This window comes from Ranitomeya imitator, chromosome 3 (genome assembly GCF_032444005.1).
Source record: "Ranitomeya imitator isolate aRanImi1 chromosome 3, aRanImi1.pri, whole genome shotgun sequence".
Taxonomy (NCBI): Eukaryota; Metazoa; Chordata; class Amphibia; order Anura; family Dendrobatidae; genus Ranitomeya; species Ranitomeya imitator.
In genome coordinates this window covers 481,190,555-481,210,159 of record NC_091284.1, presented here as the reverse complement: position 1 = coordinate 481,210,159, position 19,605 = coordinate 481,190,555, and the positions used below count along the sequence as shown (strand labels likewise).

The 19,605-nt window shown below is 50.6% G+C and overlaps 1 protein-coding gene across 2 annotated transcripts in view; it reads left to right on the top strand.

Annotated features, from left to right (window-relative positions):
- Nucleotides 1-19,605, top strand: part of LOC138670326 (E3 SUMO-protein ligase RanBP2-like) — a 130,407-nt gene that overhangs the window by 49,089 nt on the left and 61,713 nt on the right. For both annotated transcript variants that reach the window (XM_069757558.1, XM_069757557.1), the window contains exons 18-19: nucleotides 1,685-1,820; nucleotides 3,408-3,502. In XM_069757558.1, the coding sequence (XP_069613659.1) occupies nucleotides 1,685-1,820; nucleotides 3,408-3,502 (231 nt within the window). The remainder of the gene's footprint in view (nucleotides 1-1,684; nucleotides 1,821-3,407; nucleotides 3,503-19,605) is intronic.

The following is a 19,605-nucleotide window of genomic DNA, read 5'->3' as shown; positions in this document are numbered from 1 at the left end:
TGGCTGATTAAATCAGCTGTTGTCGGGAAAGATGCAGGTTCAGCATATGAGCCCGCATCAAGGCAGGGACATGACATATGACGTAAGTTTACATCCTGTCTTGAAAGTGTTTACTAATTTGGATTAATTCAAATTTTTAGGTTTCATTTAAAAAAATATATAGATATATTTTAAAATTTTAACTTGTAACTGCTCTGATTATGGGAGTATTGTATAGCTGGAATCTACCCTGTGGGGAGCGGTTTTGGCTGCAGAGACCCGTTCGAAATACACTAACATTCTCCATGACGTGTGTATATCCATCACGGAGCGTTGAGGAGTTAGTTTTTCCTGACCAGGGAATCTAACATGGGAAGTGTAAGGATAGGTGCACACGATCAGGAATTGGCAGCGCTTTGGACGTAGCACATGTCCTCTCCGTCCAAACTGCTGCCAGCTATTGAACGCAGGTGAATCCGCATGTGTTCACTGAACCGTGTGGGATCACCGTGTCCAATACATTGTACAGGTGAAATTTATCTTGTGGAGGCTCGCGTATTCCCAAGATTGACATTCTGCGGTCTGGAGCGATGCACCACATGACCGTGTCCGCAAGTGATCCGCTGGCATTTCTGGACGCTTAGTGGGCATGGGATTTCTTGAAATCTCATCCACTATGCTGTAACATCTGGACACTGCTGGTTGGACACTGCACAAGTACGCAGCGTCAAACCCGCAGCATTTACTGATTGTGTGCTCATTCCCTAACAGTGTTCATGTACACATTCTGATTCTGCTTTGTTTCACAATTCCACATTACCTCTTATGCGATTTGCATGTTTGACATGTGACCTCAAATATGCAAAATGCATGCGAGAATCTGAGATAACCCTTGCAATTATGAAACCGAGTGCAATCCTACGTGTGTACATTTCACACTCTTAGGATTTCCCATATTAGACTCAAGCCTAAAATTTAAACCTGGCCCTGAAAACTTCTTTAATACTTTTTTAATAATCCTAATACCTTTCAGATATATTTACGGAGATATTTTATGGGCTGCCTTGTGCTTTAGCTTTACTAATCCTTTAAAGCAGAGGTCGGGAACCTCAGGCCAATGTCCCTTGATGACCTTTTATTTGGCTACACGGCAGATTTCAGGGGACTGCAGTGCTTGGGCTGAGAGTCATATTTTGACTCATTAATTTCTTCTTGCTCTGTGAGCACACGCATATAATTTTCACAGTGCCAGCATCAGGACATACCTTGTGGGCAGTTAGCACACAGTTTGCACGGCCCCCAAAGAATGGTTTAAATATCCAAATGACCCTTGGCACAAAAAAAGATTCCCCAACCCCTGACTTAAAGTGTTGCTCCACTTATAGCCTGCACAAATTTGTTTTTCTTAGTCAATTTTATATTAGTGATTTTATCCTTTAGTCTGTGCCATCTCCTGATTTGTCTCCAGAGTTACTCCCTTTATATTCTACAGTGCAAGACACTGAACCCTAAATGACAGCGCATGCTAAGTTGGTCCAATCCCTAATGCAAGTGGCTTACAAACAAAAATATTGTTCTCCTACACTAGAATTATTTTTCTGCTGCCACCTTTGCCTTATTCTACAACATGCGTGCGCTAAGACAATCTAACATTTGGCCAGCAATCGAACACTGTATAAGCTAATATACGGTAATACATTTACAGAAAGAAGTCCATGAGTTAAGAATGAATAGTTCTAACGGCAATGTAACATCCCAGCGTTGGGCAGCTGAAGGGTATGGTGCTGATACTGCTACCGATGGCTACCATTTAACTCCGAGTTATTACGATCCATTGACAGGTGAGGGTTTTTTCTACTTTCTATTTTATTTCCCACTTTAAGTTTTTTTTGTGGTGTAAATATTTTAAAAACAAAAATTCTCTATTCTACAATTACATATTAATGAAGGCTCTTCTGCTTAAATTGCAGCGAGCAAGAGGCAAATGTTAAAAATGCTTATTTTATTAATTACCCAAAGTCTGTTTTTTCTAGTGCTATACTGAATTTGCATTAACAAGTGCCTGTTAAAGAATAACTGCTTTTTTGTTGTTAATTGACTCTTTTTTTTGTAAAGTTATTATGAACATTTGTAATGTACTCTATTACTTTGTTTCCTTCTATCTTTAACGCCATGCTAAAAGTGCCGGCTTATCTGCCTTGTTCATGTTGTCTTAGTAGCTGATTTGGTCTAGCAAAATCATTCTATGTGAGTGTCTCTGCTCACCTTCCCCATGCTCCGACACGATGTATAAACACTCTCCCTATGTGAACATGTTGGCGGGGAGCAAAAAAACTTCACTTAGAGTATGGATCCTTGCTAGATCTGCAGTTCAAATCGGCTACTAAGACAGCATAAATTTAGGCCTCTTTCACACATCCGTTTTTTAGAATCAGTCACAATCCATCAAAGTCTTGAAAAGACGGATCTTGTGCTGATTGTAAAAAAAACTGATGCAGTGGATCCATTTTTTTTTTTAATGGATCCTTTGAAGAAGTTGCATCCGGAATTTAAAGAAACAGAATTCGAGAGAGTTAGTTAGTTCCGAGCATGCTCAGTTGCAAAAAAAAGGCTTCCATTATAGCCAACGACAAACGCCGCAGGATCCGTCGCTTTGAGTCTTTTCGACATACACAAAAAACGTTAGTATGTATGTTGTCTCCGTCCGATGAACAACGACTTTACGACGGATCCGTCGTTTGACAGATGAAACGGAAGGCAATCCGTCGCTAAAACAAGTCTATGGGGAAAAAAAGGGATCTAGCAGCAAGATTTGCTAGATCCTTTTTTTTTTCTAAAAATGATGGATTGTGACTGATTCTAAACAACAGATGTGTGAAAGAGGCCTAAACTAGGCAGGCAAACCAGCATTTTCAAAACCGTGTTATAGAATGAAGCAACATAAGGTAATGAATTGTATTACAAAGATCCATAACTTTCCAAGGGCCAATCAATACTTCATTTTAATGGAATAAATCCACTGTGTGGATCCACGATATGGCCCTTTTTTTTGGTCTTTACCAAAGCTTGCAGGGTTTTCTGGGGTCCATATCTCTGGAACCATACAGCGAATTAAAAATAATAATAATAATGGAATACTGGGGAGTAGCGAAAATAAAATAAGAGCACAAGCTGGTCTCTTTTGACCCAGTGACAATTCCCCTTTTAGGGGGGCATTTTCATACACGGCATATATGTTGCAGAATTTTCTGCTTGGCCCTATTATAATCTGAATGGAGGGCACGAACAATCCTATTCAAATGTGTAGTACTGTTTTTCAGCAGACGTTTATGCAGTAAATCTGACAGTTTATAAAAAGAGATTATATTGTTGTTAGCTTTGTATGTAATGAAATCACTGAAAGTTTTTCTATGGTTATTTTTTATTAGTTTCTACAACAGCGCATCCTGGTTACTATTCTCAGTCACCGGCATATAATCCTCAACAACTTCTCAGACCAGTGGCAAATGTTACACCAACCAAGGTATTGATTAATATTGCTCAATGAAAGAAAGAAGTGTTAAGCAATTTTGCCCTTATTTGGGGCACTATGCATTTCAATGGGGCCCTCTAAACTTGGTATGCCATTTTATTAATATATGTCTGAGTGTTCTGTTAGTGGTATGCATAAGATCCAAATAGCTAAATTGACCTGTCCACTTCTCCGACACATCTGTTAGGAATCAGTTTGTGAGCTCATATTGCTTGCTTATCATGATTGACCTAAACACTGATCGTTGCAGAAGGAATAATTAAAGCTAGGAATTGCAGTGGTGGCGCTGAACAGCACCATGTGAGTATGTATAGCAAAGATTTAGTTGGTTAGTTCCTAACGGCTGTGGTAACACACAACTCAACTCCCTGGTGTGTGTGCGCACCTCCTAAATATTGCAGCGGCTTTACAATGCATCCAAAGGAATTAATTGCTAATGGTTTGCCTATTTTTAATGCCCACACAATTTAACAGAAACCATTCAGCCATTTACAAAAGGCAAGCAATTAGCAATTAACTTCCATTGATGCAGTGGAAAGATTGTCACTTAGGAAGCGGTGGTTCGGCCGACACGTGTGCCGAGATCTATATCTGATTCCAAATGTATGCTGCTTAGCATGTACTTTGTACTCTTTTCAAGATCACCTCTGTCCTGATATTCTGTGATCCACAGGATCGGAGAGTGGCATGATACCTTTCCACCCCACCGCTCCTCCCTCAATCAACTGATTGAAGGGGATGTTGGGAGTCTAACCTCCACCTTTTTGTTATTCCTTTTGCAAGTGCATGAATAAAAATGCCATGTTTCTACAGTCTCGTGTTGGTCATGCACTTTAAAAAGCTCTCAGATTGCACGACCGATAGCTGTCACTCCGTACACAGGAACATATGACAGAGACACCATATGATCTCAGAAAGGGGTATGTGATTGACTTACATCCCCCTGGTACCCATAATCTTTCTGGGAAAAGTTAAAACCCCCATAGCTGGTTTTGTTCAACTTTTTCTTATGTGTATGGGGGTTAAAAGTGTGTTGAGGGATAACCCCACTAATAAGGCTAATGGTAACTTAGTTAGCAGCTTATATCTACATTCCCAGATGAAATTGCACAATGCAATGCAATTTTCTCCTTCGCCACATTGGGGGACACAGAACCATGGGTGTTATGCTGCTGTCACTAGGAGGCTGACACTAAGTTGAGACAAAGAGTTGGCTCCTCCCCTGCAGTATACACCCTCATGCTGGCTTCCAGAGACCCAGTTCAAGCTTAGTGTCCATAGGAGGCACACTGGATTTAAACCTTCTTTCTTTATCGCCTCTCATTGGGGGACACAGGAACCATGGGTGTATGCTGCTGCCACTAGGAGGCTGACACTATGCAAATAAAAAAATTAGCTCCTCCTCTGCAGTGTACACCCCACCGACTGGCATTAAACTCTTCAGTTTAGCTTAGTGTCAGTAGGAGGTGGACACGGGTCTTTCATTAGACCCTTATCTACCTCAATGTGCGTCGTTTCTTTTCAGGTTTTCCGGAGGGATACAGGGTGAGCAGTCACGCCTGTAGTCCCACAATACGGACTATGAGTACGGCGTGTACTGCCACCCCGTATCCTCATAGATCCCTCTCCAGGACCAAGATCCTAGCACAGAAGCGTGCTCAGAAGTCCGGTCCTGGCTCCGTCCCCCACCCACTCGCCTACCAGAGCCTGTCGGTCGGAGGAGACGAGGACGTCCATCACAGCTCCGTGGACGTCTCATTCCCCTCAGGTTAGTAACGGCGTGGGATGTTTAGGTGAGTATTTCCCCCTGGCGGGCTCTCCATTCCCCCGGGATCCTTTCTCCAGATGTCCCCCGGTCCTCCCTCATGGCGTTTGTTTTGGGGGGATCCCAGGGACAGCCACGGGGGCTGTGGCTCATTTTCCTCCGGGGCTCTCCTTCATTGGCGGCCGCACAGCCACGGTGTCTCCCTTGTGGAGTCTCGGCCTGGCGGGCTGCCGCGCCGCTCCCCCTTGCGGTCTCGCTTCTCGGCGGCCGCGGTGTGTTGTGTCTGCACGGCGTCCTTGGCAGGGTGCCGTGCCGCTTGCTTTCTGCGGCGCTCCGACGCCGCCACTCTCCAGCGGCGCTCCGGCGCCGCTATTCTCAGGCGGCGCTCCGGCGCCGCGATCCTCTGGCGACGCTCCGGCGCCGCGATTCTCCGGCGCCGCGATTTTCCGGCGGCGCCGGCCTCTAGTTTGGGTCCCGGCTTCTGCCGGGGCCTGCCTCTGGCGCCGCGGCCCCGCCGGTTCCGTTCGGGCAGCCTTGGCGGACTGCCGCTCTTCTCGGACTCTGCGGCGCGCTGCTCCGGCGCCGCGGTTCCCTTCTCCGGCGGCGCCGGTCTCTAATTTAGGTCCCGGCTTACGCCGGGGCCTACTTCCGGTTTCTCGGCTCCTCACTTCCGGTTCTGCGGGCGGGCTTCTTTCCCGCCCGACATACTGCGCCCTGCCCACCGGCGCCTCTGCGTCTGGCTCCACCCCCTTCCTCGTGGGTCCCTCGGCCGGTGTGCACCGCTTCTCACAGCAGCAGCACTCGCATCTTCTGTGGCTCAGCATCGCAGAATCAGCACCTCAGGGAAGTTCTCCGCCGAGGACAAGTGGGACATCTTCCAGGACCGGGTCCGTGAGTAGCTGCACTGCAGACTGACACCCCCCTCTGCCCACTGTCCCCTAACCCACTGGCATCTTCAGGGTCCCTAAAAATGTCTACCTCTAAAGGGGGCCGCTCTCGTCCCCCTACCTCTTCATCTTCTGCCTTAGTCACGTACTTTGCATGTTCGTCCTGTAACAGCAAACTTCCCTCAGGTCAGTCCTCCCCGCTGTGTCAGTCCTGCAGCAACCCGATTGTTCCCACCGCCCAGGATCCCCCGGCTGTTCCGCCCGAGAGTGATCCCCCCATCCCAGGCTGGGCCGCTTCTCTGTCAGAATCGGTGGCCAATTTAACACGGGTGTCTCAAATCCTGGTGTCCGCGCTGGATCGGTTACCCCTGCAGACCCCTGCAGTGGCCAGCGGGTCGCAGGAACCGCCGCCTGAGCCCTCCTTGATTAGCCACAAAAGGTCCAGACAGCAACGTCGGTCTGAGTCCTCTTCGCGTTCCATCTCGCCGCACGGCCCTCCCCCGCGGTTGGTGTCGCACCGTTCCTCCTCCCCTGAGTCAGGCGAGGCTTTATCTGATGCGCCCTCAGAGGAGATGTCGGAGTTGGATCCTAGCCAAATCGCCACCATGAGTGAGTCGGTCCAGAACCTCATTCGGGCTATAAACCAAACCTGCGGCATTAAGGATCCCTCTACGGAACCCGCAGATCAGGCGGTTTCGTTTAGACGGGCCAAACCACCTTCAAGATTTTTTGCCCCTCATCCTGAATTCGAGGAAATCCTGACCAGAGAGAGAGAGAATCCGACCAGACGTTTTCAGAGGGGAAAACGCCTGGGGGTGTTATATCCTTTTTCACCAGATCTTACCGCCAATTGGACGGTCTCTCCCTCGGTGGATCCACCTGTGTCCAGGCTGTCCACCAACACGGTGCTCCCACTGTCCGGCGGAGCGTCTCTGAAGGACTCTAACGACAGAGTTATAGAATCCTTCGCAAAATCTGCCTTCGAAGCGGCTTCAGCAGCGCTATGCCCGGCCTTTGCTTCCACTTGGGCCTCAAAATCCATCTCAAAATGGGCCAAGGATCTGCGGCGAGGTATCCTGGACGGGGCTCCTCCCGCGCAATTAGCGGAACTTGCCAACCAGATTTCCCACGCTGGTGAATACCTGGTTTCCGCCTCCCTGGATGTCGCGTCTTGTGCGGCTCAGGCTTCCAGCAATGCCGTTGCCATCCGCCGGACCGTTTGGCTCAAGGCCTGGCAGGCGGACTTGTCCTCCAAAAAGTCCCTCACTAGTCTGCCCTTCCAGGGCTCTCGTCTCTTTGGTTCCCAGCTGGACCAGATCATTAAGGACGCCACTGGGGGCACAAGTTCCCTTCTCCCCCAGGCTAAACCTCGTCGCCCTCCTCCTAGACGGCAGTTTCGCTCGTTCCGGCCTTTTCGTCGCTTCGCTGCGTCAAACTCCTTTTCCCAGCAGCAACAGAGGCCACAGGCACGTCAAGAGAAGAAGGCGGTGTCCTTCAGGCCCACTCCGTCCTGGCGTCCTCGCTATTCCCAGGGTAGATCGTCCAGGCCCAGGACTGGAAGATCCACTTCCGCATGACTCTCGGCAAGACTCCAGCCCAACTCCCAGGTTGGGGGGCCGTCTTCTCCGTTTCAGGGACGTCTGGATTTCCGCAGTAGAGGATGCATGGGTCAGGGAAGTTGTGTCTTCGGGATACAAAATAGAGTTCGCCTCCCGACCCAGAGATCGTTTCTTCCAATCTCGTCCTCCAAAAGATCCCGCTTTGGTTCCGGGCTTCTTCGCAGCCATCGCTTCTCTGCTCAAATCCGGGGTAATCGTTCCCGTCCCAGAAAAGGAACGGTACACGGGTTTCTACTCGAACCTCTTTGTGGTACCGAAAAAAGACGGCAAGGTTCGTCCCATTCTGGACCTCAAATTGTTGAACAGGAGGGTTCGCCTGAGACACTTCAGGATGGAATCCCTTCGTTCAGTAATTGCTTCCATGGAGGCTCAGGAATTTCTATGCTCTATAGATATCCAGGACGCCTACCTACATGTTCCAATATTTCCCGGACATCACCGTTTCCTGCGCTTCGCAGTGCAACAAGATCATTTTCAGTTCGTCGCCCTGCCGTTCGGTCTCGCAACCGCGCCAAGGGTGTTCACGAAAATCATGGCGGCGCTGATGGCCATTTTGAGAGTCAGAGGCTTGGTTCTGTTTCCATACCTCGACGACATCCTCATCAAGGCTCCGTCCTTTGCTCAGGCCCACGAAAGCTTGTCCATTGTTCTCGACACCTTATCCCGTTTCGGATGGCTGGTCAACCGGAAGAAGTCCTGCCTTATTCCTTCTCAGCGCATCATCTTTCTGGGCATGCTCTTCGACACTCGTCAGTCCAGAGTCTTCCTTCCCAAGGACAAGAGATCCACCCTTTGTCGGGACATTCTCTTGCTCCAGGGTCCTCGGCCTCCCTCCCTCCGATCGGCCATGAAGGTTCTGGGGAGGATGGTAGCTACCTTGGAAGCGATTCCCTTCGCCCAATTCCATTCTCGACCCCTTCAGCAAGCCATTCTGTCTCAGTGGGACAGGTCGGTCTTCTCCCTGGATCGGCCGATCAGACTCTCCTTTCGGGTCAAGCGGTCTCTCAACTGGTGGCTGACGTCTCCTCTCATCTCCCAGGGCAGGTCCTTCCTTCCGGTTCACTGGCAGGTGGTGACAACGGATGCCAGCCTGATCGGCTGGGGTGCGGTTTTTCGCCACCTGACGGTTCAGGGCCGTTGGTCGCTACAGGAGTCCGCGCTGCCGATCAACGTCCTCGAAATTCGGGCCATCTTTCTGTCCCTCCGCCATTGGGAAAGGATTCTCAGGGGCCTTCCAGTCCGGATCCAGACGGACAATGCCACGGCTGTGGCATATGTCAACCATCAGGGGGGGACTCGGAGCTCCTTGGCCCTTGCCGAGGTGTCCAAGATCCTCCTTTGGGCAGAGGCAACGGTTCCGGTGATATCCGCGGTGCATATCCCCGGCGTAGAAAACTGGGCCGCCGACTTCCTCAGCCGCGAGGGTCTCGCGGCGGGGGAATGGTCCCTGCATCCGGAGGTCTTCCATCAGATTTGTCTTCGATGGGGAACTCCGGATGTGGATCTCACGGCGTCTCGGATCAACAGGAAGGTTCCACAATTCGTCTCCAGGTCACGCGATCCTCTCGCAGTGGGCGTCGATGCTCTGGCCATTCCTTGGTCACAGTTCGAGATGCCCTATCTGTTCCCACCCCTTCCATTACTTCCCAAACTGTTGAAGAAGATCAAAGCGGAAGGGGTGCCGGTCATCCTGATCGCCCCGGATTGGCCCAGGAGAGCTTGGTTCGCGGAGCTCGTCAACCTTCTCGCGGACGCTCCCTGGCGCCTTCCAGACAGGCCCGATCTGCTGTCCCAGGGTCCTATCTGCCACCCGAATTCTCGGTCGCTCAGTTTAACGGCGTGGCTGTTGAGACCGCGGTTCTAAGAGCGTCCGGCCTTTCGGACCGGGTCATTCACACCATGATTCAGGCTCGGAAGCCTTCGTCTTCCAGGATCTACTACCGCACCTGGAAGGCCTACTTCCGTTGGTGCGAGTCCAACCGCGTGCCGCCTATGGTTTTTTCCCTGCCTTCTCTTTTGGCCTTCCTTCAGGCAGGACTGGATTCGGGCCTGGCTCTTAGTTCCCTGAAGGGTCAGGTCTCTGCGCTTTCCATCCTCTTTCAGAAGACCTTGGCCTCTCGGCCACAGGTTAAGACCTTCTTTCAGGGGGTAGCCCACGCCGTCCCGCCGTACAGGGCCCCTGTGGAGGCATGGGACCTAAACCTGGTACTGGACGTTCTGAAGGTTTCTCCCTTTGAACCTCTTAGGGAGATTCCTCTATCAGTTTTATCTTGGAAGGTGGCCTTTCTTGTGGCCATCACGTCCATTCGCCGCGTTTCCGAGCTGGCGGCACTGTCTTGCCGCCCTCCGTTTTTGGTCATTCACCAGGACAAGGTGGTCTTCCGACCTCCACCTTCTTTTCTTCCTAAGGTGGTTTCCACCTTCCACCTCAACGAGGACATCGTTCTACCTTCCTTTTGTCCAGCTCCGACTCATCCTCTGGAGCGATCGTTGAACAAGCTGGACCTAGTCAGGGCAGTGAGGATTTATCTGGATAGAACATCCTCTTTCCGGAAGACGGATTCATTTTTCGTCATTCCTGATGGCACGCGCAGAGGCCAGCCGGCTTCTAAAGCGACTATTGCTCGCTGGATCAGAACGGCAATTTTGGAGGCTTACCGGGTCAAGAACAGAGTGCCCCCTCCTGGGATTAAGGCTCACTCTACCCGGGCAGTCGGCGCCTCCTGGGCGGTGCACCACAGGGCTTCCGCCCTACAGCTTTGCAAAGCGGCAACTTGGTCTTCCATCCACACGTTCGCCAAATTTTACAAGGTCCATACCTACGCATCGGCGGACGCCAGCCTAGGCAGAAGGATCCTGCAGGCGGCAGTGGTGAGTCCTCTGACCTGATGGAAGTCTGTTTTCCCGCCCTTGGGACTGCTTTGGGACGTCCCATGGTTCCTGTGTCCCCCAATGAGAGGCGATAAAGAAAACAGGATTTTTGGTTGCTTACCGTAAAATCTGTTTCTTGGAGCCTCCATTGGGGGACACAGCACCCTCCCAATGTTTTTGTTATATGTTCTCTGACTGTTCTCACGTTTACAGTTCTCAAGTTTGTGGTTATGGTTTTTCAACCTTGTTCTTTCTCCTACTGCTTTCTCACTAACTGAAGAGTTTAATGCCAGTCGGTGGGGTGTACACTGCAGAGGAGGAGCTAATTTTTTTATTTGCATAGTGTCAGCCTCCTAGTGGCAGCAGCATACACCCATGGTTCCTGTGTCCCCCAATGGAGGCTCCAAGAAACAGATTTTACGGTAAGCAACCAAAAATCCTGTTTTCTCTGATCGCCCATGACGGCACCACGGAGAGAGGGGATCCGCCCACCAAGGACAGGAAACCTACGGATAAAAAGGCGGTACCACTCTCCTGCATCAGTTGGTTTCCTGTCCTTGATGGGAGACCTACGGACTTACCAGTCGTCGTTGGAATTCCGGGGCCAACCAGTCCGATTCAGGCAGCTGGGGTCCCTCTGCCTCGGCTAGGGTGGTGACCCGAAGCGCCACCGCTGGGAGCCAGTGGGCCGACAGGGTGTGCGGGGGAGGTGACAAGGAGTTCGCGGTCACCTCCCCAGGTAAGATGCAGCAGCGGCAACATCCAGGGGGGTCCCTCTGTGGTTGCGGGAGGTGCGGCGTGGCCCTCCCCTAGCACGCGTCAGCCTGCACACTGCACGCCATCGGGTATGCAGAGCCACGCAGTAGGGTCTGCATAGGACCGGGGGTGCCGGTCAGCAGCGCCATATCTGCACTCCGGGCGGCCATCCTGTGAGTACGGCGCATGCCAGGAGTTGCGCTGGTCTCGCGAGACGCTGGGCTGGATCTGCGCAGGCGTCGGCGTTCGGCGCTCCTCGCCGTCGGCTGAGCGCTACTGCGCAGGCGTCGCCAAAAGATAGGTAGGAGCTACTAAGCGTCGCAGCATCAGGCGCAGCCAGCGTTATTAGCAGCAGACCAGCAGCAGTATGAGCGACCCGGCGTCTCCCCTGCCTGGATCACCTCCACCTACAGCATCGCCTCAGCAGCAGCAAAAAAGGCGACAGCAGAAAAGTTACCAGGACACCGGCAAAGAACGCCAAAGGTCTCAACACAGCAAGGAGTCCAGCACGGCGTCGGGGAAAAAGCCAGAGGCTGAGAATCCCCAACCGGTATTTATGGGTCCTGGAGGTGGTAAGTTGATCTTCGTGAAAGTTAGAGACAGTAAGATTATTATTTGTCTCTTTTAGGGGAGGAAAAGCGTAGGCAAAACAAAGCACAAAGCCTGTGCCATCTGTAAAGAGGATCTTCCACCCGCATGGGAAAAGCAGCTATGCAATTCCTGCATACAGCAAACAGTATCTGAAAGCCTGCCTGGGTTTGCAACAGATCTTAAAAACCTGATTAAAGAACAGGTGGAAGACACCTTTAGATCCCTTAAAAGGGGAAAAAAACGGAGAAGGACCAGACACAGGTCCCCGTCCCCAGTCTCTAAATCTGACAGCGATAGTGCGAGTTCAGCATCCTCCGACTCCTCCTCCTTATCCTCATCATCCACTTCTTCCTCAGGAGGTCACAATTGTTTCCCGCTAGAGGACACTGATGGCCTCATAAAGGCAGTGAGGAGTACTATGGGAATAGTAGACCCCCACCCCAAAAAGTCAGCACAAGACATCATGTTTGGGGGATTAGAACAAAAAAAGAGGAGAGCTTTTCCGCTTAACGAAGCAATTGCAGCGTTAATTAAAAAGGAATGGAAAAAACCCATGAAAAAGACTCTCCTAACCCCGAAAAGGAAATACCCCTTCGAGGATGAATCCTGTTCCTTCTGGGAAAAAGCTCCCAAATTAGATGTAGCAATAGCCAAAGCATCAAAGAAATTCGCTCTCCCGTTTGAGGACATGGGGGTCCTAAAAGACCCTATGGACAAGAAGGCGGACGCCTTCCTCAAGGGCTCTTGGGAGTCAGCGGGAGGAGGCCTGAAACCAGCAGTGGCAGCAGCTTGCACATCCCGCTCCCTAATGATCTGGTTAAATCAACTAGAGGGTCAATTAAAAGGGAAAACCTCCCGAGACTCGATGCTGAAAACATTACCTGTAATAAGGGGAGCGGCGGCTTTTCTGGCTGACGCCTCAGCAGACTCTATCAGGTTAGCCGCCAGGTCAGCAGTGTTCGCCAATGCGGCCAGGCGTGCCCTCTGGCTTAAAAATTGGCCTGGCGATCTGCAAACAAAAACAAAACTATGTACTATCCCCTGCGAAGGGGAGTTTTTGTTCGGTTCCACATTAGATGACATCCTGGAAAAAGCCGGGGACAAGAAAAAGTCTTTTCCCTCCCTTGGTCTCCCCTCTTACCGGAAGCCCTTTCGGAACAAGAGGTTTTTCCGCAAGAACCCTGGGAGAGGCCAGGGAAAGTGGGAGGATAAGAGGAACAAAAACAAGGGGTTCATCTTTAACAAAAACCCCACTGATAACAAGAAACCTTCTCAATGAAGGTTCGCCCCAGGTGGGAGGGAGGTTATCTCTCTTTCTTCCAGCCTGGAAAAAGATTACCTCCAGTCAATGGATTCTGAACATTATAGAATCAGGCCTGAGGCTGACATTCAAAAGATGCCCCCGTCCCTCTTTTATGATGACATCCATAAGATCTTCGGCAGAAGAACAGCTGGCTCTGGAAAACGAGGTCATCGAGTTAGTAAAAAAGGGTGTACTCCTGGAGGTTCCCCCACAAGAAAGAGGGCAAGGGTACTATTCCCCTCTATTCCTGAGGAAGAAACCAGACGGTTCCTTCAGGACTATTATAAATCTAAAGAAACTAAACGATTACCTGGAGATTCAAGCATTCAAAATGGAAACGATAAAGTCATCTATCAAGATGTTGTTTCCCCAATGCTTCATGGTGGTCCTGGACTTAAAGGACGCATATTATCACGTCCCAATACACAAAGATCACCAGAGATTCCTCAGGATGGCAGTTCACATCAGGGGAGTCCTAAAACACTTCCAGTTTTCAGCTCTACCATTTGGTCTTGCCATAGCTCCGAGGATTTTCACAAAGCTGATAGCGGAGGTAATGGCTCACCTCAGAGAAGAAAATACCCTAATCGTTCCATATCTGGACGATTTCTTGGTGATAGGCTCCTCCCCGCAACATTGCGAGGATCAACTGGCAATAGTGATGCATTCTTTGAAGGAATTGGGCTGGCTAATAAACATGGGAAAGTCCAGACTAATGCCTTCTCAGGTCCAGGAGTACCTGGGTCTCACTCTAGACTCCAAAAAGATGGAATGTCGTCTCCCGGAGTACAAGATACAAAAACTAAAAAGTTTAGTATCGAGAACCCAATCTCTCCCCTCCATAACACTCCGTCAGGCCATGTCCCTCTTAGGCTCTATGACCTCTTGCATCCCTGCAGTCCAGTGGGCCCAATTACATTCAAGAGAACTTCAATGGCAGATATTATCGGAGCAAATCCATCTAGGAGGGCATTTAGACGGGCAGTTGACTTTATCTCCTCGCACCAATCACTCTCTAACATGGTGGAAATCGCAGGAAAATCTTTCCCAGGGAGTCCCGTGGGTAATTCAGATCTCGAAAGTCCTGACTACGGATGCAAGCCCTTCAGGGTGGGGGGCTCATCTGGGCGACCTAGTAACCCAGGGCACTTGGTCTCCATCCACAGTCAACAAATCCTCCAACATGAAGGAGCTCCTTGCAGTAAAATTTGCCCTTCAGGAATTCTTGGGGGTCCTTCACTCTCACCATGTAAGAGTAATGTCGGACAATCGGGTGGTAGTATCTTACCTAAATCACCAGGGGGGCACCCGTTCCAAAAATCTAATGGAGGTGACCAATTCAATCCTGCAAATAGCCGAGAGCAACCTCTTATCCCTAACAAGCTTACACATAAGGGGAGTGGACAACTACAAAGCAGACTTCCTCAGCCGGTCCAGTCTAAAACAGGGGGAATGGGAACTAAATCAGGCGATATTCACCCAGATCACAGAAAGATGGGGCGTTCCCAAAATAGATCTCTTTGCGAGTCATCTAAACAAAAAAGTAACCTCTTTTTGCTCCCTATCTCCCCTGGGGAACCCAGTAGCTGTGGACGCCTTCCTGATATCTTGGGGTCACCATCTGGTATATGCCTTCCCTCCTCTTATTCTGATTCCAGCAGTGCTGAGGAAGATTCGGGAGGACGGGGCGCTGGTCATCTTAATTGCCCCGTTCTGGCCGAAGAGGCCTTGGTTCTCATGGATGAGGAAGTTATCAATATCAGTCCCTTGGGTATTACCAGACCTCCAAGATCTGTTGTCACAGGGCCCAGTCTGTCATCCGCAGGTCAAGAACTTGCACTTGACAGCTTGGCTCTTGAAAGGAAATTACTAGAAAGCAGGGGGTTCTCTCCGGGCTTGATCTCAACTCTGTTACAAAGTAGGAAGCCTGTTACAACAAGACAGTATGGCAAGATATGGAAAAAGTTTCTGTCATCATCAGGTGCAAAAATAGGGAAAGAAATTCCCCTTAATTCCATATTAGAGTTCCTACAAAACGGGTTGGAGATGGGTTTAGCCACTAACACCCTAAAAGTTCACGTGGCAGCTTTGGGAGCCCTATTCAACTTTGATTTAGCCTCAAATAGGTGGGTCGCTAGATTCATCAGGGCGGCAGGAAGATCAAGGCCTCTTCCAGTAAAAGTTGTTCCTCAATGGGACTTAAACTTGGTCCTTAAAGCCCTGACTAATTCTCCATTTGAGCCATTACACGAATCTACAATAAAAAATCTATCCCTCAAAACAGCTCTATTAGTCGCCCTCACTTCGGCCCGCAGGGTTAGCGATTTACAGGCTCTCTCAGCTAACCCTCCCTACACACAATTCCTAGAGGATAGGGTCATTTTAAAAACAGACCCAGCATATCTCCCAAAAGTGGCTTCAAAATTTCACAGGTCTCAAGAGATATCTCTCCCCTCCTTCTGTCCCAATCCTAAAAATAAGGAGGAACAAACATTACATACACTAGATGTAAGAAGATGTCTCTTACACTACCTAGAAGTCACTAGAGAGAGTAGGGAGGATTCCTCTCTGTTTGTGTGTTTCCAGGGTCCCCGGAAGGGGAAAAAAGCATCTAAAGCCACCATAGCAAGATGGATCACGGACGCCATCAGTCTATCATACTCAGCAAGTGGGATGTCTGTTCCCGGGGAGATTAAGGCTCACTCAACAAGAGCAGTAGCGACTTCCTGGGCGGAGAAGGCCGGAGCTTCCATAGACCAGATATGTAGAGCTGCTACCTGGTCCTCACCATCCACATTCTATAGGCACTATAGATTGGACCTAATCTCCTCTTCAGACCTTACTTTTGGTAAAAGGGTTCTGGAGGCGGTTGTCCCTCCCTGAATGTACTATCTATGCAATTCTCTCCGTGGTGCCGTCATGGGCGATCAGAGAAAAATATAGTTCTTACCGATAACGGTATTTCTCTGAGCCCATGACGGCACCCGTACATTCCCTCCCTTCACTTATGGGTGCACACATCAAATTAGTGCCATAGTCTATTTATAGTCTTTAAACACGCGGTATCTCGTTATGATAAACAGTTAAAATTTAACAAATGTTTAGTAGTCTCCCATCGTTCTCTATGTAAAACAACTGATGCAGGAGAGTGGTACCGCCTTTTTATCCGTAGGTTTCCTGTCCTTGGTGGGCGGATCCCCTCTCTCCGTGGTGCCGTCATGGGCTCAGAGAAATACCGTTATCGGTAAGAACTATATTTTTTCTGGACGAAGGGGCGACTGATTCTTTCATGTTCCGATCTCCCCGAACCAACAACAGGCGAGCACGGGAGTTTTACCTCTCCGTATCCTCTCCTGCGACGTGGGATGCCACTGCCTGAGCTGACTGAAGGGGCGAAGGGCCCCTTCAAGGGCACCGATCTCCCCCGTTTTACAGATGAGCACTGGAGTGTCACCTCCAGTATCCTCCTCTGCAGCCAGGCCTTATTGCCGGACATCTGCCCTGCCCACCAGGTCTCACCCTCGGCTGTTCAGAGGCACTGTTCCACTGTGGCGTCCGTGCAGCCTCCCACTGCATCACCACTGAAAAAGCGGATGATGGAAGGAGGCGGACGGTTCCTCTCCACCCCCCTTTTAAGGGGATGGTGGATGGAGGCCCCCCTAACCCTGCACCGTCCTATCTACCTTGAATCCTACATCAGGCTGGTACAGGAGATCTGAGGTTTTCAGGCCTCTCCCCCCCCCCCCCCCCCCCCTCCTCCATAGGGGTAAGTGCAGAGAAGGGGTCTGTTCTCCGGCTTTTGGGAGGGCTCCATGGCGGTAAGGGCTCCGCGGCATCTTTCCGGCAGTCAGCGGGTGCGCGCTGGCCGAAGCCGAAAATTTAGTCCCCGGCTTCGGCCTAGTACAGGCCGCATCCGAGTAAGCCCCGCCCACGCTCGCATCATTCTTGCGGCTCCGCCTCCGGTCCTGGAGCTTCTCGCTCCCTGGGAGACTACCCCACAAACTCTCGGCAGCCATCTTCCCTCTGCACAGCAGCGCCGGCCAGCTTCTTCCACACGCCAGCAGCTCTGGAGGTTCTTTTCCACGCCACCTATCTGGCTTGCGGGGCACAGGACCTGGGTAAGGAGACGGCACTAAGTGCTTTCCTGCAGCGTTACCCCTCAGCTTCCACTAGCATCCTCTTTTTTTTCTCATATTGGGGTACAACATGTCGCAGTCAAGAGTTAAAAAACCACTAAGGTACATACCACCTTGTTTACTGCGTGTACCACCTGCCAGGCTCCTCTCCCTCGGCCTCAAAGCTCCCCTCTCTGCCCTGCCTGTGATGCTCAATGTGCCCAAGAGCCCTCCGCCGCTACCGACCCCAGTGTATCTAGCCCTCCAGAGTGGGCCGCGTCACTGTCACAATCCATGGCTTCGCTAGCCAAAGCGATTGATTCCCTTCATGACCCCTCTGGGGAGCGGGGCGTTCGTTTTCCTGGGTTAAGAGACCCCTCTATAACAGGGCAATCATCGGCCAGCAGGGGCCGCTCTCACCCGAAAGAGGTATGACCATCCAAAAAACCGATCCGCTATACCTCTCCTGAGCATTCACCACGTCATTCAGCCTCTGGTAGCTCCACTTCTGGCTCACCCTCTCCAGGGACTTGAAGCGATCACGACTGAGTATGAGTCTGAGGCGTCCCTGGACCCGGATTCTCCGGAGTTCCGATCAACTTTTTGACTCCCTCATTGAGGCTGTCAATCGTGCGCTAAAGGTTGATGACCCTAATTCAGCTCCGGATCACGCAGTTTCCTTTACGAGAACCAAGCTATCCCATAAGGTGTTCGCCTCCCATCCAGACTTCCTAGAGAAAGTTCGGCGGCACAGGGAGCGACCGGATAAACGCTTTACGGGTAAAAAGGCCCTGGAATCAAAGTATCCCTTTTCCACAGATCTGGTCAAGATTGGACGGAACCACCGCTGGTAGATCCTCCGGTATCGCGTTTGGCTACCAAAACGCTTTTATCAGTACCTGACGGGGCTTCAATCAAAAATCCCACAGAATGCCAGTTAGATTCTCTGGCGCACTCAGTGTATGAAGCCTCAGGTTCCTCCCTATCTCACCCCTTCGCTGCGGCATGGGTCGCCAAAGCAATGGTTTTCTGGGCAGATGCCCTTGCAAAATCCATTCAGGACCAGGCTCTTCCATCTGAGGCGGCGGACCTCGCCAAACAAATTGCTATGCCTGCAGATTATGTGATGTACGCGTCAATAGATGCAGCGGACTGTGCGGCAACCGCGGCTTCAAACGCCATCACCATCAGGAGAGCTATTTGGCTTAGAGAATGGCGTGCGGATTCCTCCTCAAAAAAGTCTCTGGTTTCTCTTCCCTTTCAGAGCGGACTTCTGTTTGGATAAAAATTGGACCAGCTTATTTCCGATGCTACAGGAGGGAAAAGCAAGTTCCTCCCTCAACACAGGCCTAAAGCTGCCTTTCAGCGCCAACAACATTTTCGTTTTCGCCCCTTTCGCAGTAGCCCTTTCTGGTCCAACTCCACAGCATCATCCAGGTCTGATCGATCTACACGCACAGAGAGAGACTCTCGGCCTTCTTACAGACCGAATCAGTCCTGGCGAGGAAAACCTAGATAACACAGAACCAGAGGTTCAAGGCCTTCCAGATTTCCTTCACAATGACTCAGGGGGCATTCCAGTCGACACCACCAAGGTAGGCGGTCGCCTGCTTCGACACGTCTGGCTTTCCGTCATCCACGACGAATTGGTCAGAGACCTGTTGTCTTCTGGTTACAAAATAGAATTTTCCGCCTCCCTCCAGCACAGTTTTTTCCCTCTCGTCTCCCAGGTTCGGGAGCTCAGTCTCGCGCTCTTCACTGCGCCATCGAATCCCTCTGCCAAAACGGGGTCATCGTTCCGGAACACGAGAGATTCAGAAGTTTTTACTCAAACCTCTTCGTCATGTCAAAAAAGGATGGGACGGTGAGCCCCATTTTGGACCTGAAGCTCCTAAACAAGTATGTAAAAGTACGGCACTTCAGGTTGGAATCCCTCCAATCGGTCATCTCCTCGATGGAAAGAGGCTAGTTCCTAGAATCAATAGACATCAAAGATGCTTATCTTCATATCCCAATCTTTCCGCCACATCAAAGGTTCCTCCGTTTCGCCATCCTAGAGGACCATTTTCCAATCACGGCCTTACCCTTCGGTCTTGCCACTGCGCCCAGGGTATTCACAAAGGTCATGGCCATTCTACACTCCTGGGGAGTGGTCGTGTTGCCATACTTAGACGACCTCCTGATCAA